At 53.2% G+C, this 20211-nt stretch overlaps 12 protein-coding genes across 12 annotated transcripts; 6 read left to right on the forward strand and 6 right to left on the reverse strand.

The window, feature by feature from the left end:
- Positions 1–62: 62 nt before the first annotated feature.
- Positions 63–440, reverse strand: KL911_002048 (uncharacterized protein; the record flags this gene model as incomplete). Its single annotated transcript, XM_043197074.1, has 1 exon — positions 63–440. One exon carries the CDS (start codon positions 438–440, stop codon positions 63–65), a length of 378 nt encoding a protein of 125 aa, XP_043055053.1.
- A 117-nt stretch (positions 441–557) lies between these two features.
- On the reverse strand, positions 558–1724 carry KL911_002049 (uncharacterized protein; the record flags this gene model as incomplete). Its single annotated transcript, XM_043197075.1, has 1 exon — positions 558–1724. The coding sequence occupies one exon, from the start codon at positions 1722–1724 to the stop codon at positions 558–560; it is 1167 nt and encodes a 388-aa protein (XP_043055054.1).
- A 143-nt stretch (positions 1725–1867) lies between these two features.
- Positions 1868–4699, reverse strand: KL911_002050 (uncharacterized protein; the record flags this gene model as incomplete). Its single annotated transcript, XM_043197077.1, has 1 exon — positions 1868–4699. The coding sequence occupies one exon, from the start codon at positions 4697–4699 to the stop codon at positions 1868–1870; it is 2832 nt and encodes a 943-aa protein (XP_043055055.1).
- A 160-nt stretch (positions 4700–4859) lies between these two features.
- KL911_002051 (uncharacterized protein) lies at positions 4860–5381 on the forward strand (the record flags this gene model as incomplete). Its single annotated transcript, XM_043197078.1, has 2 exons — positions 4860–5134; positions 5357–5381. The coding sequence occupies 2 exons, from the start codon at positions 4860–4862 to the stop codon at positions 5379–5381; spliced, it is 300 nt and encodes a 99-aa protein (XP_043055056.1).
- Positions 5382–5546: 165 nt separating this feature from the next.
- KL911_002052 (uncharacterized protein) lies at positions 5547–6797 on the forward strand (the record flags this gene model as incomplete). The annotated part of the gene is made up of 1 exon (XM_043197079.1): positions 5547–6797. The coding sequence occupies one exon, from the start codon at positions 5547–5549 to the stop codon at positions 6795–6797; it is 1251 nt and encodes a 416-aa protein (XP_043055057.1).
- Positions 6798–6849: 52 nt separating this feature from the next.
- Positions 6850–7397, forward strand: KL911_002053 (uncharacterized protein; the record flags this gene model as incomplete). Its single annotated transcript, XM_043197080.1, has 2 exons — positions 6850–7090; positions 7150–7397. 2 exons carry the CDS (start codon positions 6850–6852, stop codon positions 7395–7397), a joined length of 489 nt encoding a protein of 162 aa, XP_043055058.1.
- Positions 7398–7445: 48 nt separating this feature from the next.
- KL911_002054 (uncharacterized protein) lies at positions 7446–8909 on the reverse strand (the record flags this gene model as incomplete). The annotated part of the gene is made up of 2 exons (XM_043197081.1): positions 7446–8804; positions 8901–8909. The coding sequence occupies 2 exons, from the start codon at positions 8907–8909 to the stop codon at positions 7446–7448; spliced, it is 1368 nt and encodes a 455-aa protein (XP_043055059.1).
- A 196-nt stretch (positions 8910–9105) lies between these two features.
- On the forward strand, positions 9106–11556 carry KL911_002055 (uncharacterized protein; the record flags this gene model as incomplete). The annotated part of the gene is made up of 1 exon (XM_043197082.1): positions 9106–11556. The coding sequence occupies one exon, from the start codon at positions 9106–9108 to the stop codon at positions 11554–11556; it is 2451 nt and encodes an 816-aa protein (XP_043055060.1).
- A 75-nt stretch (positions 11557–11631) lies between these two features.
- Positions 11632–12108, reverse strand: KL911_002056 (uncharacterized protein; the record flags this gene model as incomplete). Its single annotated transcript, XM_043197083.1, has 1 exon — positions 11632–12108. The coding sequence occupies one exon, from the start codon at positions 12106–12108 to the stop codon at positions 11632–11634; it is 477 nt and encodes a 158-aa protein (XP_043055061.1).
- A 75-nt stretch (positions 12109–12183) lies between these two features.
- KL911_002057 (uncharacterized protein) lies at positions 12184–16851 on the reverse strand (the record flags this gene model as incomplete). The annotated part of the gene is made up of 1 exon (XM_043197084.1): positions 12184–16851. The coding sequence occupies one exon, from the start codon at positions 16849–16851 to the stop codon at positions 12184–12186; it is 4668 nt and encodes a 1555-aa protein (XP_043055062.1).
- A 545-nt stretch (positions 16852–17396) lies between these two features.
- KL911_002058 (uncharacterized protein) lies at positions 17397–18134 on the forward strand (the record flags this gene model as incomplete). Its single annotated transcript, XM_043197085.1, has 1 exon — positions 17397–18134. The coding sequence occupies one exon, from the start codon at positions 17397–17399 to the stop codon at positions 18132–18134; it is 738 nt and encodes a 245-aa protein (XP_043055063.1).
- Positions 18135–18322: 188 nt separating this feature from the next.
- On the forward strand, positions 18323–19972 carry KL911_002059 (uncharacterized protein; the record flags this gene model as incomplete). The annotated part of the gene is made up of 1 exon (XM_043197086.1): positions 18323–19972. The coding sequence occupies one exon, from the start codon at positions 18323–18325 to the stop codon at positions 19970–19972; it is 1650 nt and encodes a 549-aa protein (XP_043055064.1).
- Between the last annotated feature and the right edge of the window lie 239 nt (positions 19973–20211).

Consider the following 20211-nt stretch of genomic DNA (forward strand, 5'->3'; position numbering starts at 1 on the left):
CATTAATAACGAATTCATTTTGGTTTTCTATAAAAGCACCTAAACATTGAATTTCGTAGCAGCTAGCGTGTTACCGTTCCCGGCATAACATGGTCGTCAAGCACGATCTGGAACGCAGCGATGGACTCCGAAGTTTCGGCGCGACTAGACTGGTTGGAGATATCGGAAACAGTTCTGGATATCTCCGGCAACGTCATGGCCTGCACTGAAGAGTTCAACTGACTCGGAAAGTAGCTTTGCACATCTGCTATGTTGCTGCCTTCGATTGAAGACGACAGACCGTTTTCTGGCAATTCAATACGCGCATCCGTTGCCGGGAAGGGTTTAGCACGCAATTTCTGCACAGGGTTAATACGAATCATGGGGACAAAAAAAGGTCCCTCTTTGACTTTGAGGACTCGCCTGCTCGGAGGCAGGACGCAGTATTTCGACGTCAGCATCTTCTGAAACAAGCATCTTGCGCACTTTGACGAAGAACCCCAGCGAAAAGCCGTTTGCGATAGAGTATAATATGCCCATGTTGATAATCGTAGACATAAAATCAGGGACCCTTTCTTTTATGTACTAAAAATTTCTCCTCGGCCCGAAATTTCGGGCCTACTCAACACCGAGGGCGCAAACGAAAACGCAACACTGTTTTGCCTCACAATGATTGGCGTGGGCGACTCGCTGCTGAATATGCTGTCCTTGCGCCCGATGTAGTCGGCCATTTCGCGCTCGTCCATCGCGGAAGACTCGGCCGTCGAGATCGAGCTCCACTCGGAGGCCATGCTGTTGCCGTCGCTGTCGCCCGTGCTGACGTAATCAGACAGGATCGAGTCGAGCAGGCTTGCCCGGCGTGCGTGTGCTGGCTTGGCCAGCTGTGTGATGTCGAGCTTGAGCTGGATGCGCTTGGCAACGGTCGACCTGAGATAGCTCGTCCACAGCGCGACGAGGTCCTCGTGGCCCGGATCGATCAGGTTCTCCTTGCTTTTTCTGATAAGCCTGTCCATTTTAGCCTCTCTTTGCGACTTGGTGGTGCTGGACGCGCGAGACAGCTTCTGGACAGTGTTTGTGCGGTTTAGCGGTGGGGCCTCTGGACGGGCAGTTGGCAAGGAGACCGCAGTAGGCTCGGGTTTTCTGAGCTTCTTGCGGCCTCCAAAGACCCGCCGTTGACGAATGGTCCGCCATTTCTGGGCAGCGTGTCTCTTGCATTTGCGGATCAGCTGTCGGAGCATTGTGAGCCAGCCGACCTTGCGCTTGATGGCGTTAGATCTCTTAAGAGTGCCCGTGGAGTTGGCTGTTCGGGTGGTCAGCTGCCGGTGCAAAGACGGCTGTCTGGACGGCTCAAACGGGGCTACCGCGTTCTCAGAAGACGGGAGCGACTTGTTTAGAGCGATATTTGAGTGGCTGGATGCCGCGCTCTCGTAGCCCTCCCTGAGCTGCGGGAGCACCTGGCTGTTGCGAATATGCTGCGAACCGTCAACTTCACTCGTAGAAGTCAACGTGACACGGTTGCTGGAGCGCATGGAGGATCTGTAGCGCAGATACGGGTTATCAAAAACCGTGGTGGCACTGGACATGGTTTTTCTGTGTGTGTGCATAGCATGGACCGACTGGTCGTACCTTGAGGAGCTGACACTCTGGGTGTCGCTGATCAGCGCTCTCTGGTTGTCGATGAGCATTTCTGATGCCACAGTATCGTAGCTGGAGTCAGAATTGTTTGTAGGGTCAACCTCAATCATGGTAGAAATGGACGCAAAGCCTGTTCATCACTGCGTTATATACGCGGATGGCTGGTTTATGGCCTGGGCACAGCCAGGAAATAAAATGCAACGGTTTTTCCAACTTCTAATTTTTCCATTAATTTTTTGTTCACCAATTTAATCTATGTAAAATATCTTGGCTCGTCAAACACATGGAACCGGTGTTCGCGGACACCGTCGCCGTAGAATATTGACGGAAACCTCATGTCTGGTGGCACGTCCTTCTCGTCGATTCGCTTCTGCGAGTACGTCTCGTCGTAGTGTCCATTCACGGGTATCACAAACTTGCCGGCCTGCACCTCTGTGTCTGTGATGGTGCCCCTACTGATTCGGGCATAGCCTGTGCGTCTCATCTTCTTGTACAGAATGTACTCGCACCAACGATCGTCGTCGGTCGCGTCGATGTCGTGCATGCCTGATTTTTCGCTCACGTAGGTGTTGTAGTTGCCTTTGAGCGGATCTGTCACGAGGTAGCTCAGCAGAACCATTGGCCGCTCCGAGCTGCCCATGATGTCCGCCACAGCAAGACTCTGCAATCTGCGGTCCTCAACATCCTCCTCCTGCCCGGAATGGAACACCACCACGTCGATGAGTTCGCCGTAGCAGTCCAACGTAGCATGGATGGCCGGAGCCAGCTCACCAACTGGCGACGGGAGCAAGTGGTGGGTGGAGTTTAGAATGGGGAACTTGGACAGCAAAGCAGCTCCCCACGTATGTTTGTTGGGTCCTGGCCCAAAGTCGACGTACATCTCCAGCTCCTCTGCGAGTCTCTGAGTCAGGTCTCTGTTGCCCATAATAATTCTCTGGGTGTCAGACTCGAGCAAACCAACGACGTCCAGCTCGAGATCTTTGATCAAATCGCGCATACGGTGCTCGGACGCCCACATATCGTTGTCGAGACCAAAATGGATGGTCCAGATACCTGCTGTCATAAGTCTCGACTTCGGGTGGTACGGCTTTGGTTTCTCGAACTGGGAGCGAGCGAACGCAATCCAGCACGAGAGCAACGTCAGCAGCACCAGGTGGTTGGTCAGTTTTCTCAAAACAGAGCGCAGCTGTTTGCTGTTGATCTCAAGCGGCTGGTAGTCGTACACCAGCCCAACAATCATCAGGACGGACAGCCCTAGAACAATGTCAGACCTTTCACGCAACAACGGTCCGCCAGGAACAAAGGCATAAGCGACAACCCAAACATGCATCAGCGAGAGAATGATGGTGAAGAGGAAAGAAACGCAGAAAATGGATCCCAGAGAGGTGTGCTTCGAGACATGGTGGAAACACAACGGAGTTATGTAGCACAACCAGAATGCGTATCCCATTCCTCCAATATAACCGAGCCATCCATTGAACACGTACAGCACGACGGCGCCAAGCACACCGGCGTACGTGACTTTCTTGTAGCTATTATTTTTGTAGAGTCCAAAGAAAATACCTGCACACATGGTGATCAGGGTGAGAGCTCCATGGGGAACAGGGATAGGCCCGCGTATAGGATAGCCTTCCCAGTTCCAGAGAATGATGGTAGAGGAATCTGTGAGCATAGCGCTCATGGAGTAAATCAGCGAGCCGAAACCCATTGCGGTGAGCAAGAAGGAGGGTTTTTTTGCTCCCGTTTCCTTCTCGGAGAGTGGAGCAGCATTAGGCAGTTTGGTGAAAAGTGCAGAGACCACACCCACAACCAGACCCGTCAAGTTCCAGCCTCCAGTGTCCTTGTTCATGATTGGCCATATCGGGTTGTTAGTCCAAAATGCGAATTTTGCAATGGCTGACAATATGAGGCCTAGCACGAAGGTGGATGCGTAAGTTTTGATGGCCAGCGTGTCTTTTTGGTTCCCGAGCGTCCAGATGTCGCAACTCAGTGATATGGTGGCCAGACCGATGCCAGCAGCGGTACTAAGCAGTCTCGAAGCTGGGTCAGCGACCAAGTAGGAGCCCACGCCAAGAACACACGAAACCGCCTTAATGATCTGAGGATAAGCAGCCACCAGTTTTGAAATACCCGGGACAGAGAGAAGAATAGGAGAAAGCAGGGTCAGACAGGCAGCTTCGTAGCCCGAAATACCCATGTGCCACAGAGGAAAGTACCAGATCAACAGGAACAAAGATGAGTACATGGACCAGAAAATAAACGCGTTGATCACGTCAACTGTGAGCTGAAAAAGAGAGGCACCTTGCTGGGTAGGTTTAGCAAGCAGTTTTTGCTCCTTGGCAGAGATCGTGGATGTTTTGAAGCTCGTGGAGAACATAGTGGCATCTTTGGAGGTGGAAACAACCTCGATGGTGAGGTCTCTGAAGTCGCAGATCGACCAGGCGTCGAATCCGATATCCAGAAGAATTAGCGACCACTCGCAGTACGCGTAGTAGGAGTATGCTCCTGGAACCTTGTGCACCTTGTGCTGGATAAAAAGATAGATTAGCGGCACAAGCATGAAGAAAAAGGCATATGCCGTATACTTTCTGTTTCTTCTGATCTTGGAGCCGGCCGGTGACAGCTTGGTGACAGCCATGTCCCAGGGAATGGTTAGAATGATGTACGAGATCATGAAGATATCGTGGAAATCGTGGTCGTCAGTGGAGGTGATGTAGACCCATCCTCCACAAGTGACAGTTCGGATCACACCAGTCAAAAGGCCCAGCATCGGGTAGATCGAGTTCTGTCTGTAGAGCACAATGTAGCTGATGAAAAGCAGCAGAAACCTCGGCCCAGACGTGAGAGCAATCAGGATCTGGAACACAGACCGCTCTGGGTACCGGTCTCCGATGGTGGCAGACACGCTTGGGAACCACTCATCGGGGTAACCGTAGTGCTCGTTCTGGACGATCTTGTAGAAATGGAGCCAATAACCAACACCTAGAGCTGCCAAAAAGGCGGCCAAGGAGCACACCGTGTGAGCTATAGCAATGCACTGCGCGTTGAAGCTCAACAACGGCTGGGCAGTAGACGAGCTGGCCATTGCAAAACAAAGTTGGACACTTGAACAGAAAAACAAAAATGCTCCTGGATCGAGAAAAAGACGTACACCCTTGCACAGAACGAGTGCAATCAAATATTTTAGGGAATATCTACTTTTACCCCTCAAATATGGCAGGTAAGTCATCATCGGCCACGATCTAATGCCAGTCAAACCGTTCAAAAAAAGCCCAGACGTCTCATTCGACGATATCGACTACCGCGACCCGCTAGAGCTGAAGAAGGCGCAGGAGTCGCTTATGAGAGAGCAGTTCATCAAAGTGGAGGTGCTCAAGATCGTCAGAAAGGCTCTGGAGAACTGCTTCAGAGTCAACGGCCCCAACGCACACGAGGAGTGCCGCAACCTCGCCAACAGATACCTGGATCTGCTGCCGGAGAGTCGCGCACAGGGATTTTTGGGCTACCAACGCAACGACCCGTCGAAATAGCGGTCTGCCAATGCTGGTTAAATTGGCATTGCGTGAATCACCTTATTTATTCTATTTATTTATTAACCGTGTGGTTGTGCAAGCCCGCCTGCCCGTCTAATTTCCGAGATACGCAATCACCAGATTTGCTCGAATTAATTCGTGCTGCTGGAAAGCAAGCGTTTCGGGCGTCCATGGACGGTTTCGTGTCCATTGAACCAAGCGAGGCGTAGACCGAGTCGCCAGCAGGAAGCCTAAGGCCCCGGCCACTGCCGTCCGCGCACGTCTCGATCTCTTGCGGCTGTTCCGGAAAACACCCTTGCACCGCTTCGGAGAAGAGACGTGCTGCCACCACCTTGTATAAATAGTGTCATGACTCCCTAAAAGTTTCGGAAAACATCGTTTCGAATATTCTACAAAATAATGTCTCTTGCTAACAAGCTATCCGTCAAGGACCTCCAATTCACAGGTAAAAGAGTGTTCATCAGAGTGGACTTCAATGTTCCTCTTGATGGGGACAAGATCACCAACAACCAGAGAATTGTTGCTGCTTTGCCAACCATCAAGTACGTCTTGGATCAGAAGCCAAAGGTTGTCGTTTTGGCCTCCCACTTGGGCAGACCAAACGGTGAAGTCAACAAGAAATTCACTTTGAAGCCAGTTGCAGGCGAATTGGAGTCTTTGCTGGGTAAGAAGGTCACTTTCTTGCCAGACTGTGTTGGACCTGAGGTCGAGTCTGCTGTCAACGGTGCCACCGACGGCGCTGTCATTCTTCTGGAGAACTTGAGATTCCACATTGAGGAGGAGGGTTCGAAGAAGACGCCAGAAGGAAAGGTCAAGGCTTCGAAGGAGGACGTTGAGAAGTTCAGAAAGCATTTGACCGCCTTGGCTGACGTCTACGTCAACGACGCTTTTGGTACCGCCCACAGAGCTCACTCGTCCATGGTTGGCTTTGAGCTGAACGAAAGGGCTGCTGGTTTCCTGATGGCCAAGGAGCTGGAGTACTTTTCTAAGGCTCTGGAAAACCCAGTCAGACCATTCCTGGCCATTTTGGGCGGTGCCAAGGTGTCCGATAAGATCCAATTGATCGACAACTTGCTCGACAAGGTCGACATGCTGATCATTGGTGGTGGTATGGCCTTCACTTTCAACAAGATCATCAACAACATGAAGATCGGAAAGTCTCTATTTGACAAGGACGGTGCAGAGATTGTTCCTAAACTGGTCGAGAAGGCAAAGAAGAATGGCGTCGAGGTCATTCTTCCTGTTGACTTTGTCACCGCCGACAGCTTCTCTCCAGACGCCAAGACCGGATACGCTACTTTGGAGGAAGGTATTCCTGACGACTGGCAGGGACTGGACGCTGGCGAGAAGTCCAGCAAGCTTTACGCTGACGCCATTGCCAAGGCCAAGACCATTGTCTGGAACGGACCACCAGGTGTCTTTGAATTCGAGAAGTTTGCCAATGGAACCAAGTCCATGCTGGAGGCTTGCGTCAAGAGTGCCCAGGCTGGAAACACCGTCATCATTGGAGGTGGTGACACTGCCACAGTTGCCAAGAAGTTTGGTGGAGCAGACAAGCTGTCTCACGTTTCTACTGGTGGAGGTGCTTCTCTGGAGCTTCTGGAGGGTAAGGAGTTGCCAGGTGTGGTTGCTTTGGGAAACAAGGCATAAACATTAAATTTATATATTGAGTGAGTGAAAAAAATAAAATCTAATATAAACAATGGATCGAGGGGGTAAGCGAATGCCATTGAGCGAAATTACCGGCAAGTTGAGTCTCAACAGGCGGCCGGCTCGTGTGTTGAAACCCAACCAGCTGATGGTGCGGCCTTCCAAAAACGCCAATCGCACGATCAACGTGGCAAGCCTCACCAGATCGTATGTTCACAAGGAGACACAAACACGCACGAAATCCAGCATTGACGAGATCACGCGCCAGATCAGTCTACGACATCGGTCTCCCGGTTACGAAGGGGCCCCTGCGCGCCGCAGCGGCACGTTTTCCGGGGTTCTGACCGATCAGCTCAACGATTATCTGACAAATATACACTCTGGGAACGCAGTTTTGGGATACGACCAGCCGCTTTCGAAGGAGCGATTGCCAACCGTCACGGTTTCGCGCTTAAACGAGATTTCTCCGCGGCTGAGGCTCGTCGAGATCGACCACGACCGAGTGGTGGCTTTGGCGTGTTTCAAGCCCGTATTCAACGTCAGGCTCAAGGAGAGCGATCGCGTGCATCTAGGGTCCGCATTTTACGATATTTGGTTTGAGGGAACCACAATCAAATGCTATTATCGTTGGTATAAAGTCATGAGACATTAGTTTCCGGCCTTGGCCAGAACCGCGTCCAGCTCGCTCTTGTGCGCGGAGGCGTCGAATGATGGCCACAGTTTCAGGTACGGAAGGTAATTGTCCACAAAATCCAGACATTGGGCTGGCGTGCCCTTTATAGACAGGAACTTGAGTGCAGCCTGGACAGGAACAAAGTCTTCGCGTTGTAGTGCCGCTTCGAGCACTTTTTTCATATAAACCCAGTTTCCGCGGTTGGCGAAGATGGTGAGGAACAACAGGTCCATTTTCGTGACGAACGCAGCGTCCCTACGCTTTTGGTATAGCTTGTGGCACAGATTGTACAGCCTGTTGACCATCGGAGAATATCTGAAGTGGACGTCGGAGTCCTGTGCCGTGGAGGCAAGCGTGACAAAGCCATCAGCATCGATCTGCGACCCGGCGACCACCAGCACGGGCAACAGCTCCTGTACGTCTTTTTCTGTGAGCACAGGGCTGAACGTCTCGATAATGGAAAAAATACGAGCATATCGTTTTTCGAACACCGCTGCGTCTATTTCGAGTCCTTCGTGGAACTCGGCCGACTGCAGCACGACCTCGATCAGCTTGGATATTTCTCTGGCGGTCACGAGTCGGCCGTTGGCCTGTTTGGACTTGAGATGGTTCTCCAGACGGTCCAATGGACAGCTCGCAGGGTCTGCGAGATGCTGCTCTTTCAGCTGCTCGAAACGGGCCGCTGTCTCTGTGCCGGAGCTGCTAGAAAATTGGGAGATTTGCGTGAGGACTTGCAAAGCAGTCGTTGGTTTTCGCATCGTGTGCATGAACCTGAAGCCCGAAAAAATGCTATCGTCCTCGACTGCCTGCGGCTTGTTTTCGTACTTTGTCTTGTCCTTGGCCCACAGAGCCTCAAGATTCATGGCCGCGCGTCTCTCGGACGTCATGAAGTGCACAAAGATGTTGTCCTTCTTGCAGTCCACCATCACCCAGGTGTTGGGTTCCGCGCCATAGTCGTTCATCGCATAGCTGGGGCCCTTCTTCCCTCTCTTGAGCAGCCTGCGCCGGAACTTGGCCAGTTGGCCCGTCGTGAGCAGCCCCTCGTGCGTCGACAGGCTCTTAAGCTGGTGCTTGACGTAGAAGTTGAGCTCAAAGGTGGCCTTTTGCAGATGCTTCGGGCTCTTGCCCGTGGCTATGATCATGAAGTCGGCGACCTCCTGGGCGCCCTCGTTGGAGGCCTGCTCGCCGTCTGAGCCGCGCAGGTCGAACACCTCAATGTCGGTCATTCCGAGCTTCTGCGCCACAAACTCCAGCAGCGGCTGCAGAGTGTCTGGCGAGTTGGCAGGAAGCTCGGGGATCCGGGTCTGGTTGAGCACGGCGGGTGCCTGTGGCGTCTGGCGCAGATACCACGGCGTGTCGGCCGAGTTCAGGCGCACGCCGAAGCGGGCGCGCGGACGGCAGAGTGTCGGGAGGGCCCTTCGAGCACAGACCAGTAGCATAGTTGTGTTTGATTTTTTATATTTTTCACTCTTTGCGGTATACGTGTGTGCCGCACACGACCTTCATATCTGAAAAAAATAAAGCAGTACGATAGTGACAAGACAAAAATACTCATCTTGCCACTGTCTCGCACGGGCTACCTCTTTAATTCAAGCTCGGAACACTCCCCACACCCAGAGACTGTCTTCCATTTGCATGGAAAAAGAGCCGGCCACTGCGGACGATCATCAGAACAAACCACACACTCGTATGTCAAACCAGGATCCTGCTGTGGATAAAGTGGCAGACATGGACCCCGGGTCTGGGTCCGGGCCAGGCACAAACTCGAGCGGCCAATTTGCGTACGAGTACTCCAACTGGCGCGACAACGGCGAGTTCAACTTCTACACAGACAACAATCTCCAGCTTGACATGGGCACACAGCAGCCGTTTGTGCATACGTCACAGTCCAACATGATGTCGCCGGCCAACGCGGGGTCGGTGATCACGCCGGCGTCGCCGGCCGAGTACGTGATGCATCTCCAGCAGTACCAAAATATGATGCTGGAACAAGGGATAAAGGCAGAGAACGGAAATAATGGCCCGGCGGCTGGCGCAAGCGCCGCCTCTGTGGCTCCTGGCGGGCCGCCGGGCTCTGCAAGCGGGTCTGGCCAGTTTATGCCGTTCATGCCGCCGTTCATGAACCCGCAGGCCCTGATGGGCCAGTACTCGGGCGCCGTGCCAGGGCCCTACCCCATGCAGCCGATGCCTATCGCGTATCCTGTGCCCGCGAAAAGCGAGCCGCCGCAGCCACGCACCAAGGTCAAGCCGTGCGACCACTGTAGGCGGCGCAAAATCAAGTGCGTGATGGTGCCGGACTCCAACACGTGCAAGATGTGCCAGAATAAAGGGATGAAGTGCACATTCATAGATGCCGGCACGGGCGGCACGAAACGCTCGTTCTCGAGCCCGGAAAACGACGCCAAACGCCACAAGTTCGAGGACCCGTCCATCGTGCCGCCGCCAAACGTGCCGCTGCGCGAAACGCTGCCGATCAAGGACTATGCCACCATGCAGGGCCACTCGCTGCTGAAGAAAACGCTCAGCCTGCAGTACCCGCGCTCGAGCTTCTACGTGGGGCCCACGTCGATCTACGACAAGCTGTTCCTCGAGAACGTTGTGCTGGACAAGATCGACCAGTTCCAGCTCAACAAGGCCTACTCGATCCGCAAAGTCGCCAACGATGTCCAGTTCACGCTGCGTGACGACTTCTCCGAGGATTTGTACGAAAAGTCCGAATGGGACGTCGACAGCGTCGAGCGGTACGTTGCGCCGCACGGCCAGAAGCTCATCGACCTGTATTTCCGCACCGTTCACCCGTCGTTTCCAATACTGCACAAAAAAGTCGTTCTGGAGAAGTACTCCCGCACGCACCGCGAGTTTGGCGCCCCGCTGCTTGCCGCGCTCTACTGTCTGGCCATCCAATGGTGGGACTACGACCCGCACCTGTCGCAGTTCCCCAAGCCCAACGTGGTGTCGCTGCACAAGTTTGCACTCAAGACGTTCTCGGACGTTATCCAGCGGCCCAAGCTCAGTGCCGTGCAGGCGGGCCTGCTGCTGCTGCAGTGCCGCTCGAGCGGGTCGCAGGACAATAACTGGCTGCTGTGTTCGCAGGTGGTGGCTTTGGCAGAGGAGCTGGGACTGGGACTGGACTGTGCCAACTGGAGGCTCCCGCGCTGGGAACGAGGACTGCGCAAGCGGCTCGCATGGGCCGTGTACGTCCAGGACAAGTGGTCGTCGCTCGTGGAGTCGCGGCCGAGCCACATTATCGAGGGCAAGAACTGGCAGGTCCAAATGGTAGCCAGCGAGGACTTCCCCGACAAGGGCGACGCAGACCAGCAGAAAGACGGCTCTGCGGACTACGAGAACGGAGAGGCGCTGTTCCGGCAGCTGATCACGCTGAGCCAGATTCTGAGCGAGATTCTGGACGCGTTCTACACCATGCACAGCATGGAGACGGTGACGACGATCGACGAGGTGTTGAAGCTGGCCAAGCCGCTACAGCTGAAGCTCAGGAACTGGTACCACTCGCTGCCGGAAACGCTGCAGATGAACACGCTCAAGCCGCGAAAGTTCAACTCAAATGGCTACTTGCAACTGGCATACTTTGCGACGGAAATCACCTTGCACCGTCGTATTATTTCCGCTCTCCACGCCCAGAAAGACGAGTGCCAGCCAGAGCTGGTGCGAGTTTGTCGCTCGGCCGCACAGGCGCGTCTGACGGCGTCGATCGAGTTCACACGCAATCTCAAGCCCGAACACATCCAGTCGTTCTGGCAGTCGGCAGCAGTCAACAACTTCGCGCTGATCGGCATTTTTGCTACCATTTTGTACGTCACCAGCGACTCCACAGAGGAAGCCAACGGCTTCAAGCAGCAGCTTTTCGACTACCGTTGGATCCTCAAAATCAACAGCAAGAGCTTCGACATAGCCGGAGAGGCCCTGTCGAAGATCGACGGACTGATCAAAAACATACCGGGCCTGATGGGCGAATACAAAGACCCGTCCACGGCGGTCCCCGTGGAGACAGAGGCGGACGGCGAGTCGCAGTCGGAGACTTCCCAAAGCGAACGGAGCGACAGGGCCGCCGATCAGAACGACAAATAGCATGCGGGGCCTTGTAAACGTTCCTATGTACATTAGCATCCGGCTAAAATAACTATCATAAATTATTTAGTAGCTTCATAAGAAACTCTTCACCTCGACGTCCTCCTTGCTCTGCTGAGCGCGCTTCTTGGTTCCGCGAACTCCCGTGAACTCGCTCTTCGGAAGCCCGAAATACTCAAAGCGCTCGTTCAGAACGGCCAGCTCGCTCTCCACGTCCTCGACCCGCATGTTCCCTTTCTTGAGCTCCGCAATGATGTGCTCGAACTTCTTGAACCGCTGCTGGTAGTTGTCGTCCATCTCTTCTATGTGATTCTTTTCTCTCATTATGTTCAGCACGGACGATCCCGCCAAAGTGATTAGAAACATCTGCCAGATGGTCATCCGCAACGACCGTCTCGTCAGGGTCTTTTTGAGCTCGCTCTCCTCTTTGGACTCTCCCTCTTTCTGGCTGGGGTTTGGCTGCTGGCCCATCTGCTGGAAGTACGCGGCCGACGGGCGCTGAATCGGCGACGTGCTGTAGCGGCGAATAGCGGGTAAACAGGAGCGGATCATAAAACAGTTTTAATTAACTTTTGACAACTTCTATATTTTGACTATTTTTCTTGTGCGATTACATAAGCGCACAGGCTACCGCTCCTCGTCAACGAGGTCGTCGATCTCACGCGCGTCGTCGTCGTTGGCGTTCACGTCGAACAGCGACTCGTCCTCGTCGTCGATGATGCGGTCGCTGAACGACGCAAACCGTTCGTAGTTGTCGAGGCCGCCCCTTCTGAACCGCGAGAAAAGGCCGTTTTTCAGGAAACTCGAGAGCCGGTGCTGCAACGCCACCACGGCGCTCACAAACACAAGACCGCCCCTCACGACCTTGTTCACAGCGCGATCAACAGGCGTCTCCTCAATCAAGTGCAATTCCTCGTCCTCGTCGAGACGGATCTCTCCAAATCTCGCAAAGCCTCCATTACGGCGGATTCCTCTGTCGTAGACGAAGGTGGCTGCTCCCACAAAGGCGGCAATCGGCGCGAAAATCACCCAGAAAAGACCAGCCCCGTGCAATCCCGAGCCGTACTTGTCCCTGTACTGCTCCTTCTTGCCCGGACATGGATGGGAAATCCACTTGTCCAGCTCTAGTCCCTGCTCACAGGTACTCATTGGTATTTTCCTGTATCCGGTCGGCTCCCAGTACTCGACCTGGTCCTGGTTTAGCTGGCAATACTCTATTGGATCCTCCGGCTTGAGGCCCTTGATCAGCTGGCACGTGCCGTCGGCGGCCAGCACAAAGTTATAGTCGCACTCAAAATCGTGACGCGTGCACTTGCAATTTTTGGTCTTCTTGTACAGCTTGTTCAGAGGCGCAGCACCGACAAAACAGTCCGACTGCGACGCCTTGCGCCTTGGATACCTGGCCTCGTGGCCAAACAGACAATTGTCCGACTGGTACGGGTGTTTAGGCAACCAGTACTCGTAGTCCGTGAAATCGGCCAGCTCGCTGTGGTCGTTCACCACCAACTCACACTGGCGCCGCTGGAGACCGGCAAAGTTCAGACTGTATACCTCGTCCCGGCCGGCATCGTCCTTGGCCAGCAGGATGAACTTGCGGGACGTGTCCGAGGGGACTGTCGCAATGTCCCAGACGTTCGCTGGAGACTCTGCAAACTGGTAATCCTGCCAAGTCTGGCCCTCGTCAAGAGAGTACGACACCGTATTTGTGAGTCCTTGCTTCACCAGCACAAGAATCGTGCCCTGGTCGCCAAACTCCCACATGTAATTGCCCTTCTTGACTTCTTTCCATGTTGCTCCAGCGTCGTTCGAGAAGAAAGTGGCCGTTTCCGGCGAGCTGTACGGCAGCAGTGCCGTGCCGACGTTTCCAACTCCAAACAGCAATCCAACAGCCGAAGCCGACGAGTACGTATCTCTGGACGGATCGTTTCTTTCGGTAAAGGAATGCAAATTCAGCGTGCACTCCTTCTTGCCGCTGCACTTGTACTTGTTGCCTTCAGAGTCCACAGGCGGCGGAACTAGATAGTCCCACTCAGCGCCGTCGTTGTAGGTGATCATGGTCTTGACGGCCTTTTCGTCGCCGTTACGCACCACGGCGTCGTAGTTGGCCACAACGTTGACCGTAGCTATGCCCTCCAAGCTCTGCACGCTCTCAAAGTCCACAAACGCAAACTCGTTGCGGTTCACGTGAGACAGCGACTGAACATACAGCGTGCCATTATAGTTAGACTTCAATAGAGCGCCAAACTCGCGCTGCCAGGCCGAGTGCGTGGTCACGTGCAGGAATATCTGGTCGGAGTTGACGTCCAAAATTGTGTACGCTGTCTGTCTGGTGACCATGACGTCCTTGGGGAACTTGGCCTCGGCGAAAACCTTGCCGTCGGCAGAAACAAACGCCGTCAGCGAGTTGTCGTCGTCCAGCCGTGCTACCACGAGGAACTTGCCTGTCTGCGCAAACCCTACGATCTTGTCGAACAGCGTTTTGCTGTCCTTTCGGAAGTAGTCTGTGCTGGAGATTAATCGCAGAGCCTGGCGGTCCTCGGTGAGTTGGTCGCACACTATCAGCGTCTCGTTGACGGCGTATTCTTTGTCGTCAAACAGCGAGCCGACGTAATTGCACGTGTTGGCATCGGCTACCAGACGCTCGAAAGATTCGCCGAAGTTCTTCGTGTGATACGTCTCCACCACACAGCTGCTGGAAAACAGGTTTGCACAGTTCCGTTCAGCACGCACGATAAATTCTGAGGCATTGTGTTTGTTAAATGTCAGCGAGAGTCTGTCGAACTCGCGACCCCTGACCGGCAGCGTGCACTCATAGAGCGAAACTCCTCTGTCGGGCGAGAAAAAGAGCGCGTCCGCCTCGGTCAAAATGTAGACATGGTCTGCTTTGTAAGGGTTGCTGTACACGCCTGTGACAATGTGTTGGCCGCCCAGTAACTTGCCAAACGAGGAGCCGCCGTCAAAAGAGACGTACAGAGACTTGCTCTCGGTGATCACAAAAAGTGTCTCGTCCGGAAGACCGTCTGCGTCGTAGTTGAGATAGAAATACTCGGCGACTCTCTCGCCCAGTGGAATGTGGGTAACCTTCACAGGAGCCGTCATGTTCTGTAGATCTTTCTCGCAATCGAAAGTAAAGTCATCTTTCTGTATCTCGTAACCACCCTTTGGATCGCACGTGTCGCCCGGAATCATCTGCCTCGTCGTGATTTTGATGCTGCCCTTCTGGTTGGCGCACTGATTCGCAGCTAACACCTCCAACACCGGCTCACACATATCATTCTCGCCTTTGATGAAGCCAAATGTGCATTCAGTGTCGTCAACCGTGCACTTGCAAGGCTCCTCTATAACTTTCAGGTCCTCATACGGATGGTTCACAAAACACTCCGCCTTTTGCTTCCGTCTTCTAAACTTCTCCTTGTGTCCCAGAACACAGACTGGAGTGTCGCTGTCTGGGAGCTTTCTGGCGTACCAGTCCTCAAAATCGTCGTCAGAACACGTTCTCTCGAACGCGCCCGTAAAGTCTATGGCGTACAGAATGACCTTGGAAAACGAGGAATCCTCTCCGGTGACGAGAACCTGCTGCGTGCTGCCGTCCAGAGACGTGAACACATCGAGCGGCAGTATATGGTCACCAAAGTCAACCTCTGTCCAGGAGTCTCCCTGGTCAAGAGAGTACAAGAACGAGTTTGGAAGAGTGTTTGGGTCCAGCCGTGCGTCCATCAGGTGCGACATGTCGATCGGGATGGCGACGATAATGTTTCCGAGGTCCGCGAACGTGAATATAGCAGACTTGTCAGTAACTTTCTTCCAAGTCAGACCGTTGTCTCTGGAAACGTAAGTCTTGAGCTCCTTTAGGTCATACGTCAGGTACTTTCCGGTGTTTCCTATTCCAACGAGGATTCCAGGCGTGGGGCCGGTAACGAAGTTCCCGTTTGTGTTTCTGATCGCAGTCCACATCAAATTGAGCGAACACTCGGAGTCCCCGTCGCAGTCATCGTCATCCGTAGTTTTGAGATACTGCCATGTCTTTCCGTCATCTATCGAAATTCTGGACTTAGCCAGCGGGGAGGCGCCATCCTGGTCGGCGTTTTCGTGGTTCAACAATAAAATAACTCCTTCCACCTCCTGCACCATCGTGATGTCCGACAATCCCAGCGCGTTCGCCAAAAAATTCTCGTAAATCTTGTCAAAGAAAAGTCCTGACGAGTCCGACTTGTACAAATCTGCATTCAGTGCAGCGTTTCTTGGCTGACGCTGGCCCTGTATGGCAATGTAGAGCGATTGTGGCGTGGACGGCAATATTCTAAACATCCACGACTTGAGCTGGTCCTCGAAATATGCCCGTCTGAATGTATCCCCGTCCTTGGAAATAAATAGTATAATCTCTGCATCAGGAGTGTACTTGTCAACGGACACGGTGGCAATAATGAACGACTGGACCACCTCAATCTTCACAAGATTCATCTTGTCGAACTCTGCCGAAGGCGAAGATATGGTCTTGAAGAAGTCGTTGGTGGTCAGAAGCCCGCCTTTTTTGTCGGCACTCCTCTGGTCTCCGCCAACTTTGGAACATAGAATCTTTTCGTCCGGTCCTGCCGTAAACGCTTTGTTGCTCTTGGCGAAAAGACAGTGGTCCAAGTCGTCGTAGTCCACCTTTTTGGGAGGCGTCTTCAGCCCGTCGTCGCTGAAAAACCAGGTTTTTTTGCACTCAAACAAGAACTGCGCGCCCGCAGAACAGTCCTCAAAACTCAAAAGGAGGTAATCGTGGTTGGCATAGTTGACCTGGACCTGTCCCAAGCTGAACTGGCTGCCACTGTGATCGACCTCAAAAGGAGTCCAAGTCTTTCCGCGATCGCGCGTGTAGAATTGTGTTTTGGAGGTAGAAAGAGCAAATCCCAGCTCTTTGGCATAATCCACGGTGTGAATACTCGTAAAATTAACCTCTTGTCCAGCAGAATTTTTGAGATCCACCTTTTGCCAATTTTTGGCATTGTCTTCCGATATGTACAGGCTGCCGTCGTCTATAATAAGCACCACAGGGGAGTCGTCAAAATACGTCAGGGCGTAGCCCGCGCTGAACTCTTTTCTCGACATTGCTGGCTTCCAGTCCGCAGCCCCAGCGAGAGCCGCAAGAGCCAGGACAGGAAACAGCAACGTTGACCACTTCATTCTAAGATCTGGCAATAGTCCTCCCAAGCAAGTTCGAGCGTATTTGGCCGGCGTAGACTGAAACCGAAAGTGCTCGTAGTTAGTGCTTAAACTTAAGACTTTGCCTTTGTTAGTTTTTTCTGTGTTCATAACCACAGGCCATAATCAACTACACCTCGCACCAGGAAAATCGGTCAGGGCCAGTGATGGCCATGAGGGTGGGCCCGGTGGCGAGCGTGTTGAAGAATGCCGTTGAGTGCGGAGCGTCCAAGAGCGAGAGGTCAGGCACGCTGGCTGTGAGGGCGGAGGAGAGAAGATGGGCCTCGTCTGCGGGCACCCTGATATAGACGCGCTGGTCCTGAATTTTGAGGATGTCATACTGCACTGCAGTCCCAGCTATACCGTGCAGCTTTGAGAGAGCTTTGTAGATGAGAGATTTCCATGTGATGGCATCCAGAGCAGGGAATGGCTCAACAGAGGGCACCAAACGGCTAATGTTAGGGCGCAAAGAAGGAGACTTACAGTTCTATGAGCAGATAACTCCATTCGGAGAAGAACGAGATCTGTTTTGACATAGGTCGAAGTATGCAGGTTCTTTACCAGTCGACACCAGCGTCTGTAACTTTGGTAATTTGATCAAATTATTTTTTATTTTATTTTTATCTTATTTTAAGTTTTTTGAATAATTAATTCTCATGTCCTTGTTTGACGGCCTTTTTGCCACGGAGGAGGAGCCACCAAAACCAAAAACCACAATCGAGTACACACAGAAAAATGGAGAGGTGATCCTGGTGACGCTGGTGGGATCGTCGCCGTTGTACGGCCATATCCTCACTAATGCATGTAAATCGCTGGCCAGACAGCTGGAGAATAACCCGCAGCTGGTGGTCGGACGCACGGTGCTCGAGTTTGGAGCGGGCGGAGCGCTACCGTCCCTGCTGTGCGCCAAATTGGGTGCCAAGAAAGTTCTCGCCACAGACTATCCAGACCCAGACCTCGTATCGAACATACAACATAATATCGAACAAAATAGATTACATAATTGCATAGCCAAGGGCTACATATGGGGGAACGGCGTCGAAGAATTGATGCAGGAACTTCCCGAAGGCCACGAAACGTTCGACGTGCTCCTGCTGAGTGACGTGATCTTCAACCACACCGAACAAAGAAAACTCCTGCAGAGCTGCAAGCTGCTGGTGACGCCTCGGACGGGCCGTGTGCTCGTCCCATTCTCACCGCATCGGCCTAAACTGCTTGCCGCGGACCTCAAATTCTTCGAGCTTGCCAAAGAGTACGGATTCGAGGTCTTCGAAGAGGGAATCGAGATGTGGTCTCCGCTGTTTAAGGACGACCCGGACGAGACCACGGCCGAGCTACGCAGCCGCGTGTACAAGTACTCGATGCGGCTGGCGCGAGGTGTGGACGAGAAATAAGGTTTTTTTTTTTTCCGCGAGATCACATCTGGAACGTGCACACGACCTTTGTGGGGCTGGGCTCTGTGAATTTTTCCGGTACGAAAAAGGAAATGTTTCGAAAGCCATTCAAGTTATAAAAGGCGGGCTCTGGCCCACACCTGGCCCAACCGCTCCCACTTTAGTCACTCTTTTACACTTCAGTCGTTATGATCCCTACACTCGTTTTGAAACAGGTGATTTCTGCCCTGTTCCTGTTTTCCACCGCCCAGGCTTTTGATGCTGCTTCCAAAACCAATGTGGCTCTATATTGGGGCCAGAACTCTGCCGGCACCCAGGAGAGGCTCTCCACTTACTGCGAGAGCGATGCTGCCGATATATTCTTGCTCTCGTTCATGACCACGTTCTCCAACGCAGACACTGTTCCAACTTTGAACTTTGTTACTGGCTGCAGCGGCCAGTTCTCTGACGGACTTTTGCAGTGCGACGAAATTGCGGAGGACATTCAGACTTGTCAGAGTCTTGGCAAAAAGGTTCTGCTTTCGCTCGGAGGCGCCATCGGCAACTACGGATTCAGTTCCGATTTAGTTGCCGAAGGGTTTGCCGGCACTCTTTGGAACATGTTTGGAGGCGGAAGCGCCGACGAGCGTCCGTTTGGCGACGCCGTTATTGACGGTTTCGACTTTGATATTGAGAATCGCAACTCTACCGGTTATGCGGCTCTCGCAACAAAATTGAGAGAGTACTATACCCAGGACTCTTCTAAGGACTACTACATTTCTGCTGCTCCTCAATGTGTTTACCCTGATGCCTCCACGGGTGACTTGCTTGCCAATGCCGACGTTGATTTTGCCTTTGTCCAATTCTACAACAACGATTGCAACGTCGACAAAGAGTTCAATTGGGATGTCTGGGCCGACTTTGCAGCCCACACGTCTCCTAACAAGGACATTAAGTTGTACTTGGGACTGCCTGCGTCCAGCTCGGCCGCTACGACCGGTTACGTGGACGTCGACACGGTGAGGAATGCGCTCGAGAGCATTGATAACACAAATCTCGGAGGCATTATGCTTTGGGACGCCTCGCAGGCTTTCAGCAACAAGGTTGGCGGCGAAAACTACGCCGAGGCAATGAAGAACATTTTAACTGACACCCAGCGCAGCAACGCCACCGTCTCCGTCACTACGGTGATTTCCACCACGTATACTGAAAGCTCTTCGTCTGTGATGTCGTCCGCCTCCTCCACTTCTGCTGGAAAAGGCACTTTTGTCTCTAGCTCTTCAGGCGTCTCCAGCTATTTGAGTGTTGCAACCTCTTCAAGTGTTGTCAGCTCTTCCAGCTTCGTTTCGAGCAATACCCCAGCCTCGTCCGAGCCAAGTTCTGCAGCTTCAGCAAGCTCAGCCGCTCCTTCGTCCTCCGTCACCGCCACCTCTACGCTAACACTGCAACCCACCCCACCTTCAACCACGCTTCTGACCAGAACCACTAGCAGCACGAGCTCTGCCACCGCCACGCCTAGCGCGGCATACACCGACTGCTCGTCGCTAAGTGGAGTGGAAAAAGCCCAGTGTCTAAATGCCAACTTTGCCAACGGCCTGTTCAACGGGTCACCTGACTCGTGCTCCACCGAGGGGGAGATCGCCTGTTCGCCAGACGGCTCGTTCGCCATCTGCAACTTCGGCAAGTGGGTCAAGATGCAGTGTGCTGCCGGCACCACATGCTACGCGTACGTGCAGAACTCGGACGTCGACGTGGGGTGCAACTACGAGGCTCAGAAAAATTCGTTCACGAAAAGAGACGGCTTCATGGACATTTTTAAAAGAAGCCCAAGCCACAGTCACCATGCACACCGGGCATGATGTGATGTATCACACTCGAAAACATATATAAATAGGACAAAATACATGGTTTTGCATTATGACTTCTATCACCGTCAGGCCCAGGCCCGTGGGGCTGCGGAGGGTCCGTAAACCAAACAGGCCCAAACTGGGGCGCGGCAAGAGACACCGGAGGAAACAGCCGCGCATCGACACCGAGCTGCTCTTGCGGGAGCTTGCCCTGCTCTCCAGGACGCAAGACCCCCCACGTAAGCGACGCT

This window comes from Ogataea haglerorum, assembly GCF_019207285.1.
Source record: "Ogataea haglerorum isolate 81-453-3 chromosome Unknown 81-453-3_NODE_5_length_632335_cov_97.011461, whole genome shotgun sequence".
In the NCBI taxonomy this organism is placed as follows: domain Eukaryota; kingdom Fungi; phylum Ascomycota; class Pichiomycetes; order Pichiales; family Pichiaceae; genus Ogataea; species Ogataea haglerorum.